The sequence below is a fragment of the Chlorocebus sabaeus genome, chromosome 13 (assembly GCF_047675955.1).
Source record: "Chlorocebus sabaeus isolate Y175 chromosome 13, mChlSab1.0.hap1, whole genome shotgun sequence".
In the NCBI taxonomy this organism is placed as follows: domain Eukaryota; kingdom Metazoa; phylum Chordata; class Mammalia; order Primates; family Cercopithecidae; genus Chlorocebus; species Chlorocebus sabaeus.
In genome coordinates, this window is record NC_132916.1 from 12665672 (window position 1) to 12690478 (window position 24807).

Here is a 24807-nt window from a genome sequence, read left to right on the forward strand (position 1 = left end):
GTGAGCCAAGATCACGCCACTGCACTCTAGCCTGGGTGACAAGAGCGAAACTCCATCTAAAAAAAAACAAAAACAAAAACAAAACACAACCGCAATACCATTATCACATCTAAAAAAGAAGTTGCCAGCAATTCCTCAACATCATCACATATCTGGGTATATTTTGAAGGTGGAACCATGGACAGATTGGCTATGGGATATGAGAGAAAGACAGGGTCCAAGGATGATGCCATGTTCATTGCCTGAACAATGGAAGGGATGGAGTGACCCTGGCATGACAGCAAAGACTGAGAGGACAGGTCTGGGCAGAGCATCGGCTGGGACCAGACATGCTGTGGCTCTCTTGCAGCCCCGTGTAGAGGCTGAGGACAGAGCTCTGCAAGTCTAGAGTCCAGCAGAGAAGTCTGGTTGGAAAGATCCCCCAGAAGTCCCCAGCAGACAGAGTTATTTACAATCATGAGGCTGGGTGTGGTGGCTCCCACCTGTAATCCCAGCACTTTGGGAGGCTAAGGTGGGAGGATCACTTGAGCTCAGGAGTTGGAGAACCACCTGGGCAACATAGGGAGACTCCATCTCTAAAAATACAATAAAATATATTAATCGGGCAAGGTGTGCACACCTGCGGTCCCAGCATCTTTGGAGGCTGAGGCGAGAGGTTCATCTGAACCTGGAAGGTGGAGGCTGCAGTGAGCCATGAATGTGCCACTGCAATCCAGCCTGGTTGACAGAGCGAGACACTGTCTCGAAAATAAATAGATCGGTGCCATGGCTCATGCCTGTAATCCCAGCACTTTGGGAGACTGAGGTGAGTGGATCACCTGAGGTTAGGAGTTCAAGACCAGCCTGGCCAGCATGGTGAAACCCCACCTCCACTAAAAATACAAAAATTAGCCGGGTGTGGTGGCACACGCCTGTAATCACAGCTACTTGGGAGGCTGAGGCAGGAGAATCACTGGAACCCAGGAGGCAGACGTTGCAGTGAGCCAAGATTGCACCACTGCACTCCAGCCAGGGTGACAGAGCGAGACTCCGTCTCAAACAACAACAACAAAAATTAGCTGGGATGGCGTGCACCTATAATCCCAGCAATAAAATAAAATAAAATAAAATAAAATAAAATAAAATAAAATAAAATAATCATGAGGTTGGAGGGGATCCCCTGGGGAGTGAGTGGAGGGCACTGACTTCTGGGTGCAGCATGTTTGAAGGTCAGGGTGGACTGAGAAGTGACCAAGAAGATACAACAAAACTCAGCAGCGCATGGATCCTGGCAGCCAGGAGAAGAAAGCGTTCAAGGAAGCAAGAGTGGTCAGCAGGTCAGAGGCTGCTGCTGTGTCTATAATCTGAGGACTGAGGACTGATCACTTTAGTTAGGCATTGGTGACTCAGAGAGGAACAGTTTTAGGAAAGTTGAGGAGCAAAAACCTGAATGGGGAGGGAGAGAGAAAATGGAGACAGTGGGGACAGACGATTCTCTGAGAATTTCCTGTGTGTGCATACACGTGTGAGTGTGCATGTGTGTACGCATGTATGTGTGTGCGTGTGCATATGTGTACATGTGTGTGTGGAGAGCAGAGAAATGGAGAGGCTGTTGGAGAGGAAGTGGGTCAAAAGATTTCTCTAGGACAGGGGCATTTACACCAAGCTTGTGTGCTGGCAGAAATGAGCCAGGGGAGAGGTGAGGACTGATGCAACTGAGAGAGAGGTCAGGACCGATGCAGCCAAGAGAGAGTCAGGACGGAAGTGGCAGGAGCGGGGAGCTACGAAAGCCACGCCCTGGAGCAGGCCACGGGCATCTGCGCACAGGTGGCGCCGGTCTCAAACGCAGACAGTGCACCCTGGGGAGCAGATGGGAAGGCGACAGACATGGTGGGCAGGTAGTGGTGGTGCAGGGAACCAGTGGGAATTCTCTTCCGGTGGCTTCAAATTTTTGGGTGGAATGAGAGAGGACGAGGCTGTCAGCCACGAGTGAGGTCGGGGAGGAGGCAAGCAGAGCTGAGGAAAGGGGAGGGTGGGGGAGCAGACAGAGCACAGAAACGCAAGTGAAAGGCCCGCCTTGGGTCGGGGGTTCTGACCTGATGGTAAGCTCTGCCCATGTGGTAGTGGGGCATCTCCAGAAACTTCTACTGCACAGGGGCTGGTGCAGGTATGGAGTGCAGGATGTAAACAGGGCTGAGGTTTCACCAGGTGGGGAGGACCCAGCAAGAGAGGCGGGCGGGGAGGGTGAGTGCAAGGCAGTGCTGGTCACTGATATGGCAAAGAGGGAAGGCATGAGACAGGTGACGGGCTGTAAGACGGGTTCTAAGGGTCGCCATCCCAGTGGGGTCAAAGGTCGCTGGGGGCCGGGCATGGTGGCTCATGCCTCTAATCCCAGCACTTTGGGAGGTCAAGGCGGGCGGATCACAAGGTCAGGAGATCGAGACCATTCTGGCTAACATGGTGAAACCCCGTCTCTATTAAAAATACAAAAATTAGCCGGGCGTGGTGGCGGGCGCCTGTAGTCCCAGCTACTCGGGAGGCGGAGGCAGGAGAATGGCGTAAACCCGGGAGGCGGAGCTTGCAGTGAGCCGAGATCGCGCCACTGCACTCCAGCCTGGGCGACAGAGCGAGATTCTGTCTCAAAAAAAAAAAAAAGTCACTGGGACTGGGAATTGCAGGATGAGTGACAAGGTGAAAGTGGAAAATGAACAGTGGGATGTTTGAGACAGACGCTGGAGGGTCAGGGGCGTAGTGTGTGAGCGAGTGGCTGCAGGGGTGGGGTCACTCATTGGAGGACAGTTGGTCCTCCGAAGGATCGACGCGGCCACTGAAGGCACCAAGAACAAGGGGGACTCATAGTGAGAAATGAGAGAGAGAAAGAAGGAAAACTCGCCAAGGAAGCAGGCGACTGCTGAACGGAGGGGCAGTGGGGGACACAGTCTCCTGGTGTTACTGGAAAGGGGTGCCGATCCAGACCCCAAGAGAGTTCTTAGATCTCATGCAAGAAACAATTCAGGGCGAGTCCATAAAGTGAAAGCAAGTTTATTAGGAAAGTAAAGGAATAAAAGAATGGCTACTTTATAGGCAGAGCAGCAACATGAGCTGCTGGTTGCCCATTTTTATGATTATTTCTTGATGATATGCTAAATAAGGGGTGGATTATTCATTTCTGGGAAAAGGGTGGGCAATTCCCAGGAACTGAGGGTTCTTCCCCTTTTTAGAGCATATAGGGTAACTTCCTGATGTTGCCATGGCATTCGTAAACTGTCATGGTGCTGGTGGGAGTGTCTCTTAGCATGCTAATACATTATAATTAGTGTATAATGAGCAGTGAGTATGACCAGAGGTCACTTTCATTGTCATTTTGGTTTTGGTGGGTTTTGGCCGGCTTCTTTACCACAACCTGTTTTAGCAGTAAGGTCTTTATGACCTGTATCTTTTGCTAACCTCTTATCTCATCCTGTGGCTAAGAATGCCTAACCTCCTGGGAATGCAGCCCAGCAGGTCTCAGATCCATTTTACCCAGCCCCTATTCAAGATGGAGTCACTCTGGTTCACACACCTCTGATAATGGTGTGTGGGGTCAAGGGTTAACTGAGCTGTTTCCCTTTTGGCAAGAGAATTTGATTGTGGGTTGACTTTCTAGTCCTGTTTCCCTGGTAACCTGAGAAAGTTGTCTATGCTACTCAAACAACATGGCTGATGATAAAAATAAATAATGGATGGGGCTTGTGGAAGCTTAAGGAATAGGCTTATCCTTGGAGGAGGCTGGGGAACTCCCCGTCTCCAGCCCCAGTGGTCCAAGGGTATGGAAGAGAAACAGCCACTGCTTGAGAGGCTCCCAAGGAAACCGTGGTTTGTCCCACAGCACAGCAAATGGGGCTCGTGGATTCTGGGTCCCAAAGCAGAGCTCCATGGGACAGACTATCCCGAGGCAGAGGCTGGTCTCAGTAGGAACAGCCGTGCACTGCTCTGCGTGAGAGCTCTGGTCACCCAGAGCCAGTCCAGCTCAGTAACCAAGCAAACCACATGCTCTTCTTTCTTGAATAATATTTTCTGCAATAACATGCCATAAGGAAATGCCAACGAAGCCCAGCCCACAGGTCAGAAAAATAAGGAGGTCATTTGACAATGCAGACAGTCTGAGACTGAGGTAGCATTTGTGGCCACATTCTTGGACATGACATGAAACCATCTTCTCGTATTTCTGGGTCTCAGGAGGCCAAAGTCTCCTTCATGTGTTAATTCGGAGCTCAGTTCTGACTGGCTGGTGGCTGCTCCTTCCAGAGTTATCAGTTTTGGAGCTGAAGCAGCTCTTCAGAAAGACAATGGTTTTCCCAAGGCAGAGCAAGGCTGCAGGCTGGTTGCTAAGCAAAGGGGGAATCAAAACATCTGTCTGAAACAGAAGCTGTGAGGCAAGACAAAGCCAGCTGGCAGACACACATCAGCCAGCTAAGGGACTCTCCTGTCCTCCCACTGCTGCTCCCTCACCAAAAAGTCCAGGCCACATGAAAGAGCCACGGAGTGAGGGGGACACTCAGAACACATCACCCCCAGCAAATGCACTACCTCCCACCAACGCCGTGCCCACGTCACAACCCAGCCAGAGAAAATACGAGAAGGTTTGGTTTCCTGCAGTCAGAGCCAGAGACCCATCTGTGGGGAGGGTGGGCCCTCCGCTTCCCCCAGCACTTTCCATACCCCTCCCTGCACTGAGCCATGGCCAAAGAGGGAGGCCAGCTCCCCTAACAAGAGGGTTTGAGCACAGGACTGGTCACTGAGTCTTTGTAGTTGAGTTTTTTCCTTAAAAATAAGAAATCCAGAAAAACAGTTTACACCTTAAAAAGCTAGGCCCAGTGCCAGACATGCCTCAGGCAGAGTCAGTAACAGTGCCCAGCACGATGGGCAGCTCCCTACACTTCGGGATGAGGCAGAACAGGCAGGGCTGGGCTGTGTTTTCACTGGGCTTGGTAGCCCCTGACCCTCCTACCCAACGGGGAACAAGAAAAAAGCACAAAAATACCCATTTCTCTCCAAGTGTGTGCACCTTCTCTTCTGACAAGAGGGAGGGGTGGAGCAATGTTTCCTAGCCACCAGGGAAGTCCCGGAGCAGGGCTTCCATGCCGCACTGCCTCACACAATCACCCCTAATTAGGTCCTAACAAATTAGGTCCTGCGGCTGCAGGTTCTGATCCTGGCTACCGTTCCAGTTTCTTCAGTCGCTTCTTCCTGAACCTGCCAAACCAGTTCCTCGGTACCTCCCCAGCTCTTCTTCCTCTCTCAGGTGATTCCTCTTGGGAAGGCTCCTCCCACCTCAGGGCCGCCTCCCTATTTCCACACGAGCATGAACACACCCACATGTACTCCTCTAGAAGTCATGTGGTGCGACCCGTGTATGCCTCCTTTTGCTACATGAGATCCAGGAAGGAGCCCGGCTTTGGGAACTGAGGGAGCCTAAGCGGGGAAGCCACACACCCTGTCGCACTTCAATTTCACCACCCAACAAAGGGTCTAGATGCCCACTGTGTGCCAGGCATGGTTCTAGGTTCTGGAGAAAAACAGGCAGTGAGGAAGGAATATGATGAGAACAGAGCCATTAGAGAATAAGAGAAGCCAAGTGAAGAAAATGCTTCCAGAAGCAGGTGTGATCATCTGGGGGATGCTGTTGGATGGAAGGCTGAGCAGCCAAAAGTTCCTGGGGGCCTTGAGGAAAGGTTTCAGAAGAGTGGGAGCACAGCGCCTGGCTGGAGCTACTTCAAGGGAGACTGGGAGGAGGGAAGGTATGTAGACGACCTCGCTGCATGGGAAAACCAAGAGATGAGGTGGGGGCCAGGGTCAAGAGAGGGTTTCTTAATGTGAGCCATGACAGCCTCTTGGTATGATGGTGCAAATGACCGAGTTAGGAAGGAAAAGGGGAAACTGCAGGAGCGAGGTCTTGAAAGATGAGAGGGGACAGGGTCAGTGGGCTGGGGGCGGGGAGAGCCTGGGAGGCTGTCCACAGTACCAGAGCCAGGGAGTAGGGGCGGGGGCTGTTGAAAGTACTTAGTTACCTTCATTTTCCCAGTGAAATAGGAAGCAAAATCATCAGGTGTGAGGGGGATGAGATGTCAAAGGCCTGAGGAGATGTGAAATAGTCATCCTGGAGGCCAGATGGCTGGGGAAATGCAGGAAGATTTTTTGATTCCACACAGCCCTGGAAATCCTTTATGAAGTCTCACAGAACAGTCAATATTGCTGTTTTTCTCTCCAGCCACATTTAGCAACACGAGTGCATGCAGGGTGTCGAGGAGGGCGGGAGAGAGCTAGAGTCACTAAGAGCTGGGGATCCTGCCGACAGGTGTGCAGCAGAGGGAACGGGGCAGAAAAAGGGCAGCGGGAGGACGGCGAGTGAGAGGCCAACAGAGCAGGTGGGTGAGCCTCCCCGTGACCTCACCCAGACAGGGGTAGACAGACCCCGTGAGCAGGGAACTCAGCTCCTCAATGAATGGAGAGGTGTGGCCAAGGAGGAAGATGGATTCCAAATGGTCCCTCCTAGAGAGGGAAGAGGAACCATGGCCCGAAGGAGCACTGCAGGACAGGGAGAGGGACAGGGTGCCCACCCTGCCTCCACCACCACTCCCAAGGACAGCAGAGACAGACAGTCTCAAGAGAAGCCCCAGCTTGAGGGGAGTGCGTGCTGTAAGGGAAGGGTTCAAAGAAGAGGCCGACCACTGGGGGTAGGTCAGGGGTGGTGGAGGTTGTGCTTATTGAAGACAAGACAGACACGGTTCCAGAAGCCTGGGGAGTGGGGGGAAGAGTTGATCAACTTACTAAGTCAGCTCCTACTCCGTATTTCAATCCAGAATCCAGAAAACAGGCCAAAATTCATTTTTCGGGACCCTCTGATTTATTTGTTGTTGTTTGACGAGAAAATGAGCATGCGTTAGGGACGCACTGGGACTTGTTTGCTCACCTGGGTTAGAGGGGCGACCAGACGGCCTGCTGAGCCCCAGGCTCTCAGGAGCCTCTGAACACCAGGACACGTGGTCCAAGAAAGACTAAGGAACAAACAGCCAAATCCAGCTCTGAGTAAACACATTGATTCTGCTTCCTTATTCACAGCCCCACACGCGGCACATCTCGGGCACATATGGTTTGTGACCCTCTGGCATTTTCCATACGTGCCTGCTCTTACGTACTGAGGCCCTGTCTATCACCAGGGGAAAATAGCATGCTATGTTTTACAAAAGGGTAGAAGAAACCTTCTCAAATGACCCTAGTTACCGTCATTCCGTGGATTTGGAAACAGCTTCCTCCACTTTACCAGTGGCTTTCTGTGCCTAGAATTAGCTGCTGCCTCTAAATAAATAAATAAATAAATAAATATAAAAATAAAAAAGCCTTTTGGTTTGGTGAGAACCTGGCCCCAGAATCTTAATCGTGTCATCGCCAGGATTACCAAACTACATGCCGAGGTGCACCCCTGGACCGTAAACTGTTGCGCTGTGTGCTGTGAACCAAAGGTCAAATGTGTGTGAAAAACATTGGCCTGACCAGGGCTTGAAATCTGTCATCCACTAACAGGAGCTGCACGGCTCCAAAGAAAACAGGTCTCCCAGTCACCTGCACACGACAGCTTTCTGCTCCAGGGCCCCTCCTTGGGGAAGCCTGCTTCACAGAATGAACACTGCCTGCCTGGGACGCCTGCCCTGTCTCCTGCCAGAGGGCTTCCTTGCCCTCCCAAACCCTGGCCTTTTGAGGCAGGATGCCTACCAACCACCTGCCCCAATTTCTGAACACCATGGCCCCCTTACTACCTCTTGCCACTCCTGGTCCTGCACCAGGCTGTTGTCCGCCTCAGGCACCTGAGCCCCACCTGGATGTTCCCAGCCCTGAGCTTGGCTCCCCAGGCCTGTGTCTCAAGGCTCAGCTGGAAGCTACGCAGGGGTGCTCCCTAGAGAGCACGCTCCATCTGGGCTTGTCTGGAAGCCCACGGGGCCAGCTCAGAGCCTGTGCAGAGACAACCGAACATCCCATTGGAAAAGGGTCAGGCTAAGGGGAGGGAGACAGGCGCCAGGGCATGGCTGTGAAGACAGGAGCTGGGGTAACTGAGCAGAGTGCACTGCCTGCCACCTGGGGCCTGAGCTCCATGCCTGAATCACAGGGGGAGATGGCAGGAGAGAGGGGCTGGAGACGGGGCAAGCAGCCGTCACCCACCCAACAGTGACCACGTGCAAATGGCCGTGCTGGACAGAGCCGGTCACACTGGCTCCATTGTTTTGGCCATTTGTACTTTTTCTTTGGAGAATTGCTCATTATATCCTTTGCCAATTTCTCTGTTGAACTATTTGTCCTTCTTCTTCATGATCTATAGGAGTTCTTTTATACGCTATGATCATCCATCTTTGGCCTTTTTCTAGGTTACAAAAGGCTACACAAACTTTCCTTCTGGGCTACTGCTTGTCTTTTCACTACGTTTATGGTGTCTTTTGATATACTGGAATTTTCCATTTTTATGTAGTCAAATCTATCATTCGGACACAGGAGGAATGGGAAGCAGGGGTCCTGGGAGGCAAACGCTGGCTCTCCAGATCTGTGCGCTGGCTATGCGAGTGTGTTCGCTGGGTGAAGTTTCATGGAGCTCAATGCTTAGAGTGTTCATTTTTCTCTATGTATGTTACACTTCAATAAAAATATTTCTGACATCTATCAGGTATATTTCCTTTATGACTTCTGAGTTTGATGCTTTCCTTAGAACATCTTTCCATACCATAATGCTGTGAAAGCACCTCCTATATTTTCTAATACTTTGAAAGTTGTTTTTTTACACTTAAATACTTCTGCATTTATTTTAATGTATGATAAAATGTAGGACTCTCACTTAGTGTCCATATGGATAGTTTTGGTCACAGGCTTAACAAAATCTTCCTTCCCTTCTGTATGAGAATTCGATGTTTAATTCTCTAGCTCTGGTTCCTAATCAAGGTAGAACGTCAACTCTGTTACTAGACAACATTGCTCATGGTAAAAATGACCTTGATTGGCAAATTGCCTCTGGAGAGGGAAGACCCATAAGTGAATTATAACCACTCGGTGAAGATGTCAGGCATGGGGCTTTCTTAGGTGTGGTAACTCTTGTAACATGGAATGTCCCTTGTGTGAACCCAGGGCTCTGTAAGGCTGGTAAATATTTTTTTTTTTTGAGACGGAGTCTCGCTCTGTCGTCCAGGCTGGAGTGCAGTGGCACCATCTCGGCTCATTGCAAGCTCCGCCTCCCGGGTTCACACCATTCTCCCGCCTCAGCCTCCCGAGTAGCTGGGACAACAGGCGCCCACCACCACGCCTAGCTAATTTTTTGTATTTTTAGTAGAGAAGGGGTTTCACCATTCACAGGATGGTCTTGATCTCCTGACCTCGTGATCCACCCGCCTCAACCTTCCAAAGTGCTGGGATTACAGGTGTGAGCCACTGCACCCGGCCAAGGCAGGTAATTTTATAAGGGATTCTGGCTCCCTGGGGACCCAGGGCTTTCAGCTGAGGGAGGAGCTAGTGAACAGAAGGATAGCTGTGTGTGCAGCCACCTGCAAAAACTGCCAGGAAGACCCCTCACTCCCCTGGAAGCGGAGCAGCAGGCAGCATCCTGCTGGCCAACCAAGGTTTCCAGCCTGTTCCTCTCTGAGCAGACCAGCCAAGAATGCCTGAGTGAATATCCAGCTGAATAGAGCAGGGGCCTCTTAGGCATTGCACAGATCAACCACAGCAACAGCAGGTGCTGAGTATCCACCCTTACCTTTCCCTGACGGACTGAAATCATCACCTTTATAAGGAAGGAAGGAACACCGCTCACACCAGTCTGTTCTGAGCCCTCCACTCTACTGTGTTGATTTGTGCTGACAACCTCCACGATGGTTAGGGCTTTATAATATGTTTTGCTATCTGGTAAGTCAGTCTGTCTTTGTTGATCTTTTTCAAAATCTTGGCTATTTTTTTGGCCAGTCCTTTATCATTCAACAGTGTTTGCTAAGCCTCATTCCCACACCAGGCAGTGTTAAGGTAAGGTACTGAACAAGATACACGATGCCCCTGTATTAGTTGCCTGGGTTGCTGTAACAAAGAACCACAGACCAGGGGGCTTGAAACAGCAGCAAATTTACTGTCTCACAGTTCTGGCAGCCAGAAATCCAAGATCAAGGCGTGGGCAGAGCCATCTTCCCTTGCTTTTCCCAGCTTCGGGTAGCCCAGGCATTCCTTGGCTTGTGGCCGTGTCACTCCCATCTCTGCCTCCATTGTCACATGGCTGTCTTCCCTGTGTGCCTTCACATGACATTCTCCCCTCTGCGTGTGTCTGCCTGTGTCCCTTTTCTTATCAGCACACCAGTCACATTGGATTAAGGGACCACCCCACACCAGTATGATCCCATCTTAACTTACATCTTCATTGCATCTGCAAAGACCCTATTTCCAAATAAGATTGCAAGGTATCCCAGGTTAGGACAGCGATATATTTTTCTGGGGCACACAATTCAACCCACAATGCCTGTGGAGGTTGCATTTTTGCAGCGGACAACAGAAGGCACCCACGCAAGCACACACACAAGGCAATTTCAGTGATAAACGCTAAGAAGGAAGGAAACCAGGCGTGGGGCAGGGACAGTTGATGTGTGGGGGCTGCAGGGTATTCCAGCCACAGAGGTCAGGAAGATCTTACTGCAGTCACTGAGGGGTGGGGGGGAGGGGGAGGGGGGAAGGGAAGGGGAGGAGAGGGGAGGGGGAGGGGGAAAGGCAAGGGGAGAGGAGGGGAGGGGGAAGGGAGGGGAGGGGGAAGGGAGGGGAGGGGGAGGGGAGGGGGAGGGGAGGAGGGGAGGGGAGGGGGAGGGGAAGGGGGAGGGGGAGAGGGGGAGGGGGAGAGGAGGAGGGGGAGGGGGGAGGGGGAGGGGGAAGGGGAGGGGGAGGGGGGAGAGGGGAGGGGAAGGGGGAGGGGGAGGAGGGAGAGGGAAGGGGAAGGGGGGAGAGGGGAGGGGAGGGGAGGGGGAGAGGGAGGGAAGGGGGGAGAGGGGAGGGGAGGGGGAGGGAAGGGGGGAGAGGGGAGGGGAGGGGGAGGGGGAGGAGGGAGAGGGGAAGGGAAGGGGGGAGAGGGGAGGGGAGGGGAGGGGGAGGGGGGAGAGGGGAGGGAAGGGGGAGGGGGAGGGGAGGGAAGGGGGAGGGGGGAGGGGAGGGAAGGGGGAGGGGAGGGGAGAGGGGGAGGGGAGGGAAGGGAGAGGGGGAGGGGGAGGGAAGGGGGAGGGGGGAGGGAAGGGGAGGGGGAGGGGAGGGGAGAGGGGGAGGGGAGGGGAGGGGAGAGGGGGAGGGGAGGGAAGGGGGAGGGGGAGGGGAGGGAAGGGGAGAGGGAAGAAGTAGCCAGCTACCCTTTGAAATGAAAACACAAGCTTCTGTCTGTCCACTCTGGAGACGTAAGATTCCATCACAGAATTCCATTCCTGCAGTTCACTGCTGGCCCTCCCGTTTCCCACCCAGCTGTGGTTCTGAGCTCGCCACCCACCACCAGGTGGTCTAGGTGAAAAGAGAGGCAGCTCCCCTACCCAGAAGGGCCTTGTTACAAGGGCCTGGCTCAGGCCTGGGCAGCTCCAGCCTTAGTTTTCCAAGATTCCTTTCTTTATTCACATCATTTAAATAAAAACAAACAATCTCCATTGTTGAAACAGATTGTGACAGCCAGAGTCACTGTTCTGCCCTGGAGCACGTGGACTGTCACTGCCTATGACAGCCTTCTAATCACTTGTTTCTGCCCAGCTGGTTCCACCTGACCTCAGCTTTGCTGAATCAGCAGGAGCTGCAGAGAACGGTCTCCTCCTCTTAAAGAGAATGTTTCCAGTAGACAATATTTATCAGTCATTGATAAGATTCATGGTAAAGCGGGGTTCATGCAACATATAAAACAGACAGTTTAAACAGACAGATAAAGAAGACCACACATTTCCAGACACACAAACTCCCGGCTCCCTAGCCAAATGACAGTCCAGGTTACTTTAAAGAAAAAAAAAGCTATGCAAGAATGAAAGTTATGTTTTTAAGAATGCCATGGCCCTCAAACTACGAAGCTACTACAATAAAACATCGGGGAAAACCACCAGGACGTTGACCTGGGCAAAAATGTCTTGAATAATACCCCGCAAGCACAGGCAACCAAAGCAAACATGAACAAATGAGATCACATTAAGCTAAAAAGCTTTTGCACAGCAGAGGAAACAATCAACAAAGTGAAGAGACAGCCCACAGAATGGGAGGAAATATTTGCAAACTACTCATCTGATGAGGGACTAATAACCAGAATATATAAGGCGCTCAAACAATTCTACAGGGAAAAAAAAAATCTAATAATCCGATCCAAAAAATAAGCAAAAGATTTGAATGCACATTTCTCAAAAGAAGATACACAAATGGCAAACAGGCATATGAAAAGGTGCCCAACATCACTGATCAGAAAAAGGCAAATCAAAACTACAGTGAGAGAGCATCTTACCCCAGTTAGAATGGCTTATATCCAAAAGTCAGGCAATAACAAATGCTGGCGAGGATGTGGAGAAAAGGAAACCCTTGTACACAGTTGGTGGGAATGTAAATTAGTACAACCACTATATATGTTATATACTCTCTATATATGTTATGTACTTATATATGTTATATATGTTATGTTCTATATGTTCTATATGAGTATAACCACTATAGAGAACATTCTGGAGGTTCCTCAAAAAACTAAAAGTAGAGCTACCATATGATCCAGCAATCCCACAGCTGGGTGTATACCCAAAAGAAAGGAAATCAGCATGTTGAAGGGATATCTGCACTTCCATGTTAGTTGCAGCACTGTTCACAATAGCCAAGATTTGGAAGCAACTTCAGTGTCCATCACCAGATGAATGGATAAAGAAAATGTGGTACATATACACAGTGGAGTACTATTTATCCATAAAAAATGAGATCCTGTTATTTGCAACAACATGGATCGAAGGAGGTCATTATGTTAAGTGAAACAAGCCAACCAGCCAGGCGCGGTGGCTCACACCTGTAATCCCAGCACTTTGGGAGGCCGAAGTGGGTGGATCACCTGAGGTCAGGAGTTCGAGACCAGCCTGGACAACATGGTGAAACCCGTGTCTACTAAAAATACAAAAATTAGCCAGGTGTGGTGGTGGGTGCCTGTAATCCCAGCTACTTGGGAGGTTGAACCCAGAAGGTGGAGGTTGCAGTGAGCTGAGATCGCACCGCTGCACTACAGCCTGTGTGACAGAGCAAGACTCTGTCTCAAAAAAAAAAAAAAAAAAAAAGAAGCCAGGCACAGAAAGACAAATATTGCATATTCTCACTTATTTGTGGGGTCCAAAAATCAAAATTGAATTCATGGACATAGAGAGTAGAAGGATGGTTACCAGAGGCTAGGAAGGGTAGCGGGGGGCTAGGGAGGAGGTGGGGATGGTTAATGAGTACAAAAAAAAAAGAATGAATAAGAACTGGTATTTGATAGCACAACATAGTGACTATATAATTTAACTGTACATTTTAAAATAACTACAAGAGTATAATTGGATTGTTTGTAACACAAAAGATAAATGTTTGAGGGAGTGGATACCCCATTTTCCATGATGTGGTTATTACATATTACACACCTGTATCAAAATATCTCATGTATCCCATAAATACATATACCTACTATGTACCCACAAAAAACAAAAATTGTAAAAAGTCATGGCTCTTAACAAGCATCAGCTAAACCGGCCATGGAATCAGCACAGTCCATGATATTTCAATCAATACCTTGGCATTCCCAAAGTAAGCTTCAATTGCTTTTTATAAGTTTTTGCTGGTTGTAGGAAAGGGTAGACTCAAGGAGAGATAATCTCTATGTATTTTCATTAATTCATAAGCATCCCATAAAAAATGCAGAGCATCAGATTTCTAGGTTTAGCTGAGACCTCAAAGCCATTTTCGACTTTGCCTTGCCAGATCACATCTCCTAAGATTCAAATTTCTGAGTGGTTTATAATTTTAGGTGTGTAAAGTAGTGATGGTGAGGGTGACATGTTTAGTTTTAAAACTTTTTTTTTTTAAGACACACGGAATCTCCGAGTAGGAAAGACAACACAGATTGTCATTCATTTGTTTTCAGATTAAGATATTGGGGCCGGGAGGGAATAACTAAATTTCCCCAGTGGAAAGAAGAGCCCAAGGGGCCAGGGCTAGGATTCAGGTCTCCTCCCTCCCAAGCCAGTGCGAGATCCCGGTACTCAAAGCTGGTCGTGGACTAGCATCACCTGGGAGCTTGTTAGAACGACAGGCTCTCAAGGCCTACCCCAGAGCCAAGGAGGCAGGACCTGATTTGTTACAAGATCTCCAGGTGAGGTGAACAAGCAAGTTTTGGAAGCACTGCTGTCCCGGGCTTGTTGACTTAGGGTGAGGAGAGGAGGTGTTCTCGGCCAATCTCCTTAAGGTTCGTCCCTCATCTGGTCACAACGCACTCACCACTTTCTCCGGCAAATGTGTGTCCCAGGCTCCAGAGGCGTTCTCTCTCTCCCCTTCCTTAGAATCATTCAGACTGTGCAGTTAAGCTAGGCAGTCTCCATCTGTGATAGACCCAAAGCCTCTCCTGGCCTGGCACATGCTCCCTCTCTGAAAGCAAAAGTATTGACTTTGCAGCTGAAAAAGAGACTGGGGCTCGGGACGGGAGAGGCAGGCGCCCAGGGCTGGGATCTGGCTGTCCCGTTGCCCAAGGCTGTCTTGCAAACCTCAGTTTTACCCACCGTGAGCAGCCACCTAGTTTCCTGTCCTCAGTGCAAAGAGGTGGGAAAGGAAATGATGAAGAGTTTGGAGGTGGTATCACTGGAACATTCTAGGTTCAGAGCTGAGGAAAGGGAAGGAAGTAGTTTGCCTCTTCCGGGTTACTCCCACCAGGCAGTAACAAGTCAATGCAGGACCACCCCTCGCCTTCACATTCACAGACAGGCAGCGGCAGCAGGGGTGAGAAACTGCATGGGAGCCTGTGCTCACCTTAAATTTGGCCATTTTGCTACGTCTTGCCAGGGGTCTGGAGCAGCCCGGTCCTGCGCTGGGTCTGAGCAGCAGCCGCTAACAACCTGCCCTCTCCTGCAACCCAAGTCCCACACCAACGCCAAAGCCAGGAGAGCATTTAGAGCCAGAGTAGAGTTCTGCTCAGGGAGACCACATCCTACTTCGAAGGACCCTGGGGACATGTGCCTTCATTTCCTAGCAGCTGTGATGAAGGAGCAGGGATGTGGGGCGAGGCCCTGTTCTCAGGGGGTGCATGGGCTCACTGGAAACACACAACTCCATCTGAGATGGAAGGCTGGCTTGGGGCATGCCGGACACGGGCTCCACCAGCCCCAGCCTTGGGGAGAAGGGGGCATGAGAGAGTGGGCAGAGATGCAGGCTGCAGAGATGCAGGCTGCAGAGATGCAGGAATACAACCAGGTGCCCGAGAGCCCCATGTCCTCAAAAACCTGCCTTAGAATGAAGCTCAGACCTTCGCATTGGAGCTATGGAACTTGCTCCCACCTCCTGCGGTCTGGGCCTGGGGCACAAGCACAAGCTGCCCGTCTGGCTCTGTGACTGACAGGCTCCCAGTGAATCCGCTGCTCCAAGTCACCTTTTCAACCAGGAGGCTTTACAAGCAGTGGCAGCCCGCCAGCCTCGCAGGCCAAGGGCACAGGCGGCGCAGCCCACAGGACCTGGCTGGGGCATCTAGCCTCCTGGCACAGCACCAGACTCACGCTCCAAGCCCAGCTCCTGCCTAGTGCCCCCTAGGGCAAGGCACAGTTCCGTCCACCAACTTGGCAGAGCCTCCCAGGCCCCCCAGAAAAGCCCACAGGGGCAGGAAGACACGCTCTGCAGGAGCCCCAGCACCCTCCCGCAGACACTTCTCCAGCTCAAACCCAGGGGCGTCTTGGAGCCGATCCAGTCCAACACTTTGGGTTTGCCAGGTCTCATGTTCCTAGAGAAGCCTGGGGCCTTGTAGCATCCTCTGCACTGCGGGACACTTTCCTCAGCACCTTGGGGCCGCATCAGCCTCTGCTCCCAGTGCTGGGAACATGCGTGTGGAGGCTCAGCTCTGCCTCCAGGAGCGTGGGCTTCAAGCCCACATGCTTCTCCCAGAGATCAAGCTTTGCCTTTGTAGTGCCACACCCTCCGCTCAGAAAGGGGCTGGCAGTTTCCCCAAGCGGGAACCTCCTCGATCAAAAGTGTATGTCAGATGAAAACCAAGATAAGCCAGAGACAACAGGACAAAGGGAGTCTTTTTCCACATATATATATATATATTCATTTTTTCCCCCTAAGAATGAGATTTTACTGAACATATTATTCTCTGGAGCCTTCCACTGGAGGTGGAGCCTCGGGCAAGTTCTTAAGTTGCTCTGTGCCTCAGTTTCCCCAAGTGTAAAATGGAGATTACTAGTACTTGCCTTGACATAAGGATGAAGTTAATATATGTTAGGCACTTGGATCAGCACCTGGTAGGTGGTAAACACTCCATAAATGTCAGCTATTATGATCAAGTTGAACCAAAGTTTATTTAACCAGTTAAAAACTCAAAACAGCTTGCAATAAACATCCTTGAAGCAAAATGGGCTAGTGATCTGGGAATATTTCCTGAGAGAAACTTCTGCATGTAGAATAGCGGATTAAGCACTTGCATACTGTTAAAGGTTTTCATTCACTTGTCTAAATTTTCCTCCAGAAAGAAACAACTTACATTCACATGAACAGTGCTAGAAGGCTCCTGCCCATGAGATCTTGAAAAGAAGCAGTGCCCTGAACTGGGCTGTTTGGTATGGACCTTGAGGGTGGACCCAGTCTGCCCACTGACAGCCTCCTGTCCACAGTGTGTGGTTGATGGCACCGCAGTTCTGGGGGCTTTAAGTGTCACGTACACCCTCCCAGCCCAATTTGGTTTTCACCTCCAGGAGAGCTGGCCACGACACCAGTGAGCCCTGCCCAGAAATGCTAAAGAGACTCTGATCAAATTTCCAAGTCTGAGCCTGAGCCAGTTTACCCACGGCTTTAAGGACAATTCAAGTGGAAAGAAAACAATATATTCCCCATCCTCAGTGGCAAGGCCAAAGGAGCCCAGCAACAGAAACTGAGCAGCCAAAAAGCACAAAGGGGACCCTGAGCACCCCAGGAACGTTCGAGAACAGAGACACAGCAGAGAGACACGGACTGGGACAGGTGCCCAGGTGCCGGAATATCTGCAGGGTCTGGGGCCAGAGTACTCGTGAGTGCTGCATCCTGTATGCCAAACTGTTAAGTTTTAAATCAAGCTAACAAAGTAAAACAGTTAAATAAAATAGGTTCTATCCTCCTACCTCGAAAAGTACGCCGCCATGAATACCTGGAAGGCCAGGTTCATGATGGGGCCAGTGGGGAGGGTGGCCCCAGCCTGGCCACCTTCTCTTCCCCTACTTCCCCCAACCTGGGCTTCATGCCCCCCTGCAGGGAGCCTCGTGCATACACACACACGGAGTCCCAGCTAGTGTGTGTCCAGTTCCACCTGTGACACACCCTTGCCACCCCAACGCCCGGGCCTGGGGTGGACACACGGCTGCACAGTCTGTCTGAGGCCCTGGGAGGGGCCTGCACAGGCTGTACTATGTGCTTAGCACACTCCAGCAGCAGGAGTGTCATGCAGAAAGGGGAATGCAGAGAACGCTCGGCCCACTCTTGCCCGGGGCTAGAGGCAGTGCCGTCAAAGGGCCCAGACCTTGTCCTCCCGAGCTCACCAGCAGAGAGATCCCTGTTCTTCCAGGCTGTGGTCGACCCTTCCCAAGTGGTCATTTTGCTTTTAAAAATGTGTCTTGGCCAATGTCTCAGAATCAGTTCATGCCACCATTTCTGCTGTTGGCCACACTGAAATCTGCCAAATAAAATTTTGAACTTGCATAGCATGGTAATTATAGTTATATTCTGAAATCGCTAGGAGAGTAAATTTCAAATGTTCTCACTACAAAAAATAAGTAGTCAGGCGTGGTGGCTCATGTCTGTAATCCCAGAACTTTGGGAGGCTGAGGCGGGCAGATCACTTGAAGTTGGGAGTTTGAGACCAGCCTGACCAACATGGCAATACCCCATCTCTACTAAAAACACAAAAATTAGCTGGGTGTGATGGCACCCGCCTGTAGTCCCAGCTACTCAGGAGGCTGAGGCAGGAGAATCGCTTGAACCTGGGAGGCGGACGTTGCAGTGAGCCCAGATCACGCCACTGTACTCCAGCCCGGGCGAGAGAGTGCGATTCCATCTCAAAAAAGATAAATAAACAAATAAGTATTTGAGGTGATGACTACATTCATCATCTTGACTTAATCATTCCACATTGTACACATATATGATCACTTTGTACCCCATAATATATAATAATTATAATTTGTTGGCCCAGCACAGTGGCTCACACCTGTAATCCCAGCACTTTGGGAGGCCGAAGTGGGTGGATCACTTGAGGTCAGGAGTTCGATACCAGCCTGGCCAACATGGTGAAACGCCGTCTCTACTAAAAATACAAAAATTAGCTAGGCATGGTAGTACACGCCTATAGTCCCAGCTACTCAGGAGGCTGAGACCAGAGAATCGCTTGAACCTGGGAGGAAGAGGTTGCAGTGAACCAAGATTGTCCCACAGCACTCCCACCTGGGCGACTGAGCAAGACTCCATCTCAAAAAACAATACTAATTATAATTTGTCAATTTATAATAAAATAAAAAAATTGAACTTATATATCTAAATGCAAATAAGGAAAAAAAAAAAAGCCAACCCAACAAATTAGAATCTTGCCTGGCATTAAACAAACTAAATTTTAGGAGATTCATGTTTTTATAAAAAATACAGGGACAAGTGAAATAAAATTGGCAATATATTGATAACTGTCAGTGCCGAACAACAGGTAGACAGGGGATTCATTTTTCCCTCTACTTTTGTGTTTGAACATTTTCACAATTAAAGATTAAAAGCCAAGGTTTTAAGCCACAGCCAAAACAAGAGCCTGGTAAGATCTGAAATCATGATCTTACAGGTAAGCTACAAAAACCACGGGGAAGGCCGGGCGCATTGGCTCATGCCTGTAATCCCAGCACTTTGGGAGGCTGAGGTGGGTGGATCATTTGAGGCCAGGAGTTTCAGACCAGCCTGGCCAACATGGTGAAACCCCTTCTCTACTAAAAGTACAAATATTAGCCAGGCGTGGTGGCACATGCCTGTAGTCCCAGCTACTCAGGAGGCTGAGGCGGGAGAATCACTTGAACCAGGGAGGCAGGGGTTGCAATGAGCCGAGATTGTGCCATTGTACTCCGGCCTGGGCAACAGAGGGAGACTCAAAAAACAAAAACAAAAACAAAAACAAACAAACAAACAAAAAACCCACAGGAGAAGCACACACCATCCCAGTTTGCATTTTGTAAATACTATGCTGAGACAGCCTCCAGCTAGGAGAGGAGGCAAACCAGTCCTGGAGGCAGACAGACCACCGTGGCCCTGGGTCCTGCTCTAGTTTCCCATGTCAGGGCCCTGGAACCCTGGCCTGGTCCTACCTGTGGTTCCAACTTTGTCCAGGAGCATTTATAAAATGGTGACTCATTTGATTCTCTGTGGTCCTCTGTAGCAGATCAAAATTCCAGTCTGTGACCAAATAAATCTGGCCATAAAGTCTGGGAAAGTGATCTAGGCAACAGTTCAGACTGAGTCCTGCTCCGCCCTGGGGCCATCTCACCAATTCAAACAAAGCTAAACAGAGATGTGGCCTCTGCACAAACAGCAGCTGGGAGAACCTGGGGGCCTGGTGTTTACACAGAACCTTCCCCCCCCCCACCCCAGAAGCTCAAAGTAATTTAGGGACACACATTAATTAACTTAATTCTCTCAAGCTTCCTGCCCCATCCCTCCCTCCCTCCCTGCTGCCTGTTCACAGCAAAGCCAGGCTGGGCCGCAGGAGGCAGGACCTCACTCACACACAGCCCCGACTGTAAACACAGGGACACCCTCAGGCCCCGCTCCTGGGGGCTGCTGGAGAACCTTGAACTTTGGAACACTGTCGTTTACTCTGAAAATAGACAAAAATCCATTAACAATAAGCACTTTTCCCTAAGTTTACAAGAGACAGAGACAGGAATAGGTTTTTGTCCCATGTGCAAATAAGGGAACATCTGTTTGTTAATTGTGGATTATTACCCAGGGAAGCTGGTACCGGCTACGGGGCTTCCCACCTGTGCTGAGAAGGCCAACTACCCTCCAGTCAGGTTCCTGAGACTTCATAAAAGCCTTTTAAATCAGTGCCAATACATTTGGCTTTTCTGCCTCTGGAATTTCTGCTCCCACTGATCTACAGAAAAGACAGATTCACAACCTAATTCTTTTAGAAGCAGGAATTTGGAATAATTCCTTCAACAATCCTGCTAGCAGGCCAGATGGCCTAGTGTGAAGAGTTCTCTTTAGCACAGGATAGGTGAGGACAGGTTCAGATGGGAGGAGTGCAGCATTCAACGAATCATGGACCATCAGTTTGTCCTAAAAATCACAGTCCAGCTCAAGCCCCTGTCTCCAGGCCTTGCCTGAAAATAATAAGGAACCACCCAGCCCCTTCGGCGAGAGGTACTTTTCCAGCTAGGATCCTTCAGGAATAAAATGTGCTATGAAGGGGCAGTGCCTGGGATCATCAGGCCCACTCCCCTCATCTCTTCTCGCCCCTAGGAAAGCAGCTGTGTGCATTGGCAGCAGAGCAGGACAGAAGTCACAATGACTCAGGGGATGGGAAAGACCATTACCCAGCAAGCAATTACCCACAACTTCAGCCTCAGCCTCTCATTACTAACTGGGAGGGACCCCTCACAGGAAAACCAAAGCTGAAGAGAAAAGGAAGCTACCCCCAACCCTGAACCTCAAGGAAAGGGTGAAAGGTCAAGATTAGACCACGAGCTACGCCAGCTGTCACTAGTGTACTGTCCCATACAAAAGTAGAGATTGCAGCCTTCTTGTAAAAATTCACCTTCTCAGGTCAGGCGTGGTGGCTCATGCCTGTAATCCTAGCACTTTGGGAGGCCAAAGTAGGTGGATCACCTAAGTTCAGGAGTTAGAAACCAGCCTGGCCAGCATGGCAAAATCCTGTCTCTACTAAAAACACAAAAATTAGCCGGGCATGGTGGCGTGTGCCTGTAATCCTAGCTACTGGGGAGGTTGAGGCAGGAGAATCACTTGAACCCGGGCGGGGGTGGGGATGTTGCAGTGACTCAAGATCCCACCACTTCACTCCAGCCTGGGCAACAAGAGTGAAACTCCATCTCAAAAAAAAAAAAGAAAAAGAAAAAAAAAAAAAAAATCACTTTCTCCAAGAAAGGAAAGTAAAACAGCTAGCGAGCCCTTTGGAATACAGATGGGAATTTCAAGTTCAGAGCCATTTTATCCAACAGTGATACATTTAGGATATGTTGAAAGTTTGAAACAACCTTCTAGTAACAGAAGGCTCTCTCCTGCAAACCTTCTCTGGACCAGCAAAGCCACCAAATGCTACAGCTGCTTTTTAAAAATAGTTTCATTTCACTTAAATAAAACAGACTTTAAAAAATTAAGTTTTCAGGCCAGACACAGTAAGTAGTTCATGCCTATAATCCTAAAACTTTGGGAGACTGAGGTGGGAAGATCACCTGAACCCAGGAGTTTGAGACCAGCATGGACAAAATAGTGAGACTCCATTTAAAAAAGAAAGAAAGAAAGAAAGAAAAGAACAGAAAAAAAAGAAAAAAATCAGCCAGGCGTGGTGGCACGTGCCTGTAGTTCCAGCTACACAGGAGGCTGAGGCGGGAGGACCGCTTGAGCCTGGGAAGTTGAGGCTGCAGTGGGCTGTGATTGTGCCACTGCATGCCAGCCTAGGCAAAAGAAGCAGCCTCTGTTTCAAAAAAAAAAAAAATTTTTTTTTTAAGTTTTCTACTGAAAAATGAATGCTAGGTTAAATGACAAATGTGGACTGCACAGGAGTTGAAGACGAGCCAATTCCCTTCTTACATTCTCCGTTCTAAACTCCGGTATACTGTAATCACCAACGTGATGTAAATCTCAGCCCAAACTCCAGCTCCTAATGGAAAATATGCACTACATTACTGTCATTAATCATTTTTAAATCTTCACTTTTGAAAAAATAAAATTTTTCTAAGCTGCTTCAAAGAATTCTTGAATGTGTATGAACCTGGCTTAATGTTGCCATAATCCAACTGAAGGACATTTTAATCTATTTGATGAAACAGTAGTTTTGTACCGTGAAATTAACCTTTTGCTTCTGATAAATGTGGTATGAAGCAGACATCTAAAATGGAATGAAAATTTCTGTGGTTTTCTTTTAAGGCCATACAAATGACCAAACTTAGACTCTTCGGGACAGCACACATTGGAATAACCTGAAAATAACTTAATCTACAATTCGCTGCCCACTTTTGATGCTGAGAATACTGGAGACATTGGTTCAGTAATCAAGTGACTGAGAACAAGCTGGATAAATGCATGTTAATTAAATGATTAGGGAATCAGAAATAGGAGAGTCCTTCCAAGACATACATCCAAACTAGAGTCGACACACACAAATGTGAAAACAAGGTTAGAGGCATCTATGAAGCATCCTGCAAGTGACTGCCTGCTGCATTTGCCGACCACCTCAAGTACAAGTGACCCTGGGCTGTACCTTGTTTAGCTAGGAATACCGGGAAGCTGTTACAGCTGGACGCCTACTGGTGGGAGCCTACTCTCCGGTGTCCACATTTACAAGTCTAACAATCAGAGCTGGTTTCACGTGCTTTGCTGCTACCCAGGCTTTCCTTATAATGGTGAGCACAAAACAAGGGATCCAGGTTACTGATACCAGGAAGCCATGCATTGAATGACATTACAGAAACAGCCACATAAAAGTCAGGTGGATGATGTCACCTTGGCAAGCAACTTTCTTAGCCTCTTTGGGCCTCAGTTTGCTCATCTGCAAAATGGGGATAATAATAACTCTTTAGTAGAATTGTGAGAATGAAGTGAGATAATGTCCTAAAGCCCCTAGCACAGTGCCAGTTTCAAGGCTTCTGAAGTCCATAGGTGAAATTGGCTGGCTTGGCAGGATCTAAGACAGCATAAAGGTAGGGTCATGGTATATATTCTTACAAGTTCTACAAATTGCACTACCGATGCTTCTTGACCAAGTATTTACGTGAGACAAAGGTGCCATCAGCAGTTTCTCCAGAGCCTTTTTGGGGCTTTGGCCCCCATCCCCTCCAGGAGTGGAGCCGCCAACACAAACCAAAGGGCAATCACTGGTTTCATCAACAGGTGCAAAAGAAAAGGCGCCTGGCACAGGGTCAGGCCGGCTCCTCAGTCAACCCCAGGGGATCCTCATGAATACGCAAAGCGCCCCAGCCGGCTCTCCAGCAACCACATCCTCTGGCCGCGCGGGCCGGAGATCCCCGTGGAGGGGCGGCCGGCCTCCGTGCACCACCCGCCCAGCCGGGTGCTCTCTGGAGTCCCCAGTCCCACTTCATTCAAAAAGCCACCCCTCTGCGCGCGACCCCCACGCCCCAGCAGTCCCCGCGCCGCCGGATTCCCTCGGGAAGTGGGGTACCCCGTCTTCCCAAGGCTGGGCGAAGGCGGGCGCCCTCTCCTCCGGGCGTCGCTGCCCCCGGGCCGGACTCACCCAGCGTGGCCACCGTGCCGGCCTCGAACAGCAGGCAGTCGCCGCGGCCGCGCGCCTCCAGCAGCACGCTGCAGTCCCCCGCGGCCCCCAGGCGCCCCAACAGCCGCAGCCCTTTGCTCAGGGCCATGAGGGGTCGGGCCCGCTGCGGGCGAAGGCCGAGGCCACGTCCCCCCGAGGGCGCGCTGCCCGCGACAGCTCCCCGCGCGCCCGCAACTTCCCAGAGTTTCACTTTGCTCCGCCGCTCCCGCCGCGCCAGGCTCCTCCCCGGCCTCCTCCCGGCCTCCTCCCCTTCCTCCTCCTCCCCACACCCGCCTCCCCGGCCTGGGGCAGGTGAGGGCGCGCTGCCGCCTCCCGCCCGGCCCGGCGCTCCCCCCAGCGGCCAGGCAGCTGCGCGAGGCCGCGCCCCGGGGCTGAGGCTTCCCGTGGGCGGGCGTGGAGCGGAAGGGCCTCCCAGATGCCACGCATTCCTCGCCGCGGAGGAGGATACCCCGCGCGGGGCGCCCCCGAGAGCCGGGCCGCGATGTCGGCCGCCCGCGGCCTTATATGGGCAGCCCGGCCCGGGAGCCCGCCAGGCTGGACCCGCTGACTGCTCCCGCCGGGGGCGCTCCGCCTCCCTGTGTGGTCGGCTCCTGCGACCCTGGACGAGTCCTTTCGACCTTGCGTGCCTCAGTCTCCCTGCAGTGGAGCGGGGTCATAACTGCGCCTACTTCGGCGAGGAGAACTGAGTTCATTCGCGGAGACGCTTAGCGGGTGCGGAGCGCGTGGAGCGGGCTGAAGAAAGGTTACTTTTCACTAGCGTTCTATTCCAGAGGCTGTTGCGGTCACCGTCCCCGCCAGGGAGAGGTGTTGGGGGTCAACGGTGCGGTGTCGCGAAGAAACCTGGAGCTGTGATCCCCAGACCACGACCCCCACTTACCACGTGACTGACTTCTCTGCGCGCCACCTTCCTCTCCTGTCAGATGGTGACAGCGCCTCTCCCACCGGCCCTGGACACCGGCATGTGTCCGCGCGTGTTCGCTGGAGTGTGGCCTCGCAGCCCAGTCACCTGTGGCCCGGCCTTCTAGCGCCGGGTTCTAGCGCCGAGGCTCAGCCTGTCAGAGCTGCAGGGGAGGTGGAGTGGGGATGGGTGTTTAGGGCTG

The 24807-nt window shown here is 50.9% G+C and overlaps 1 protein-coding gene across 3 annotated transcripts in view; it reads right to left on the reverse strand.

Moving 5' to 3' along the window:
- Positions 1-24603, reverse strand: part of SYNJ2 (synaptojanin 2) — a 115838-nt gene extending 91235 nt beyond the window's left edge. The window contains exon 1 of one of the 3 annotated variants that reach the window (XM_008007697.3): positions 24585-24603. Coding sequence is in view for 2 of the 3 variants with exons in the window: in XM_008007693.3 (XP_008005884.3) it covers positions 23669-23795 (127 nt within the window). In the remaining variant the exon portion in view is untranslated. Of the gene's footprint in view, positions 1-23668; positions 24072-24584 lie in introns of those variants that run through there. The other 2 variants (XM_008007693.3, XM_073022302.1) reach the window with 2 other exon arrangements.
- Positions 24604-24807: the final 204 nt, after the last annotated feature.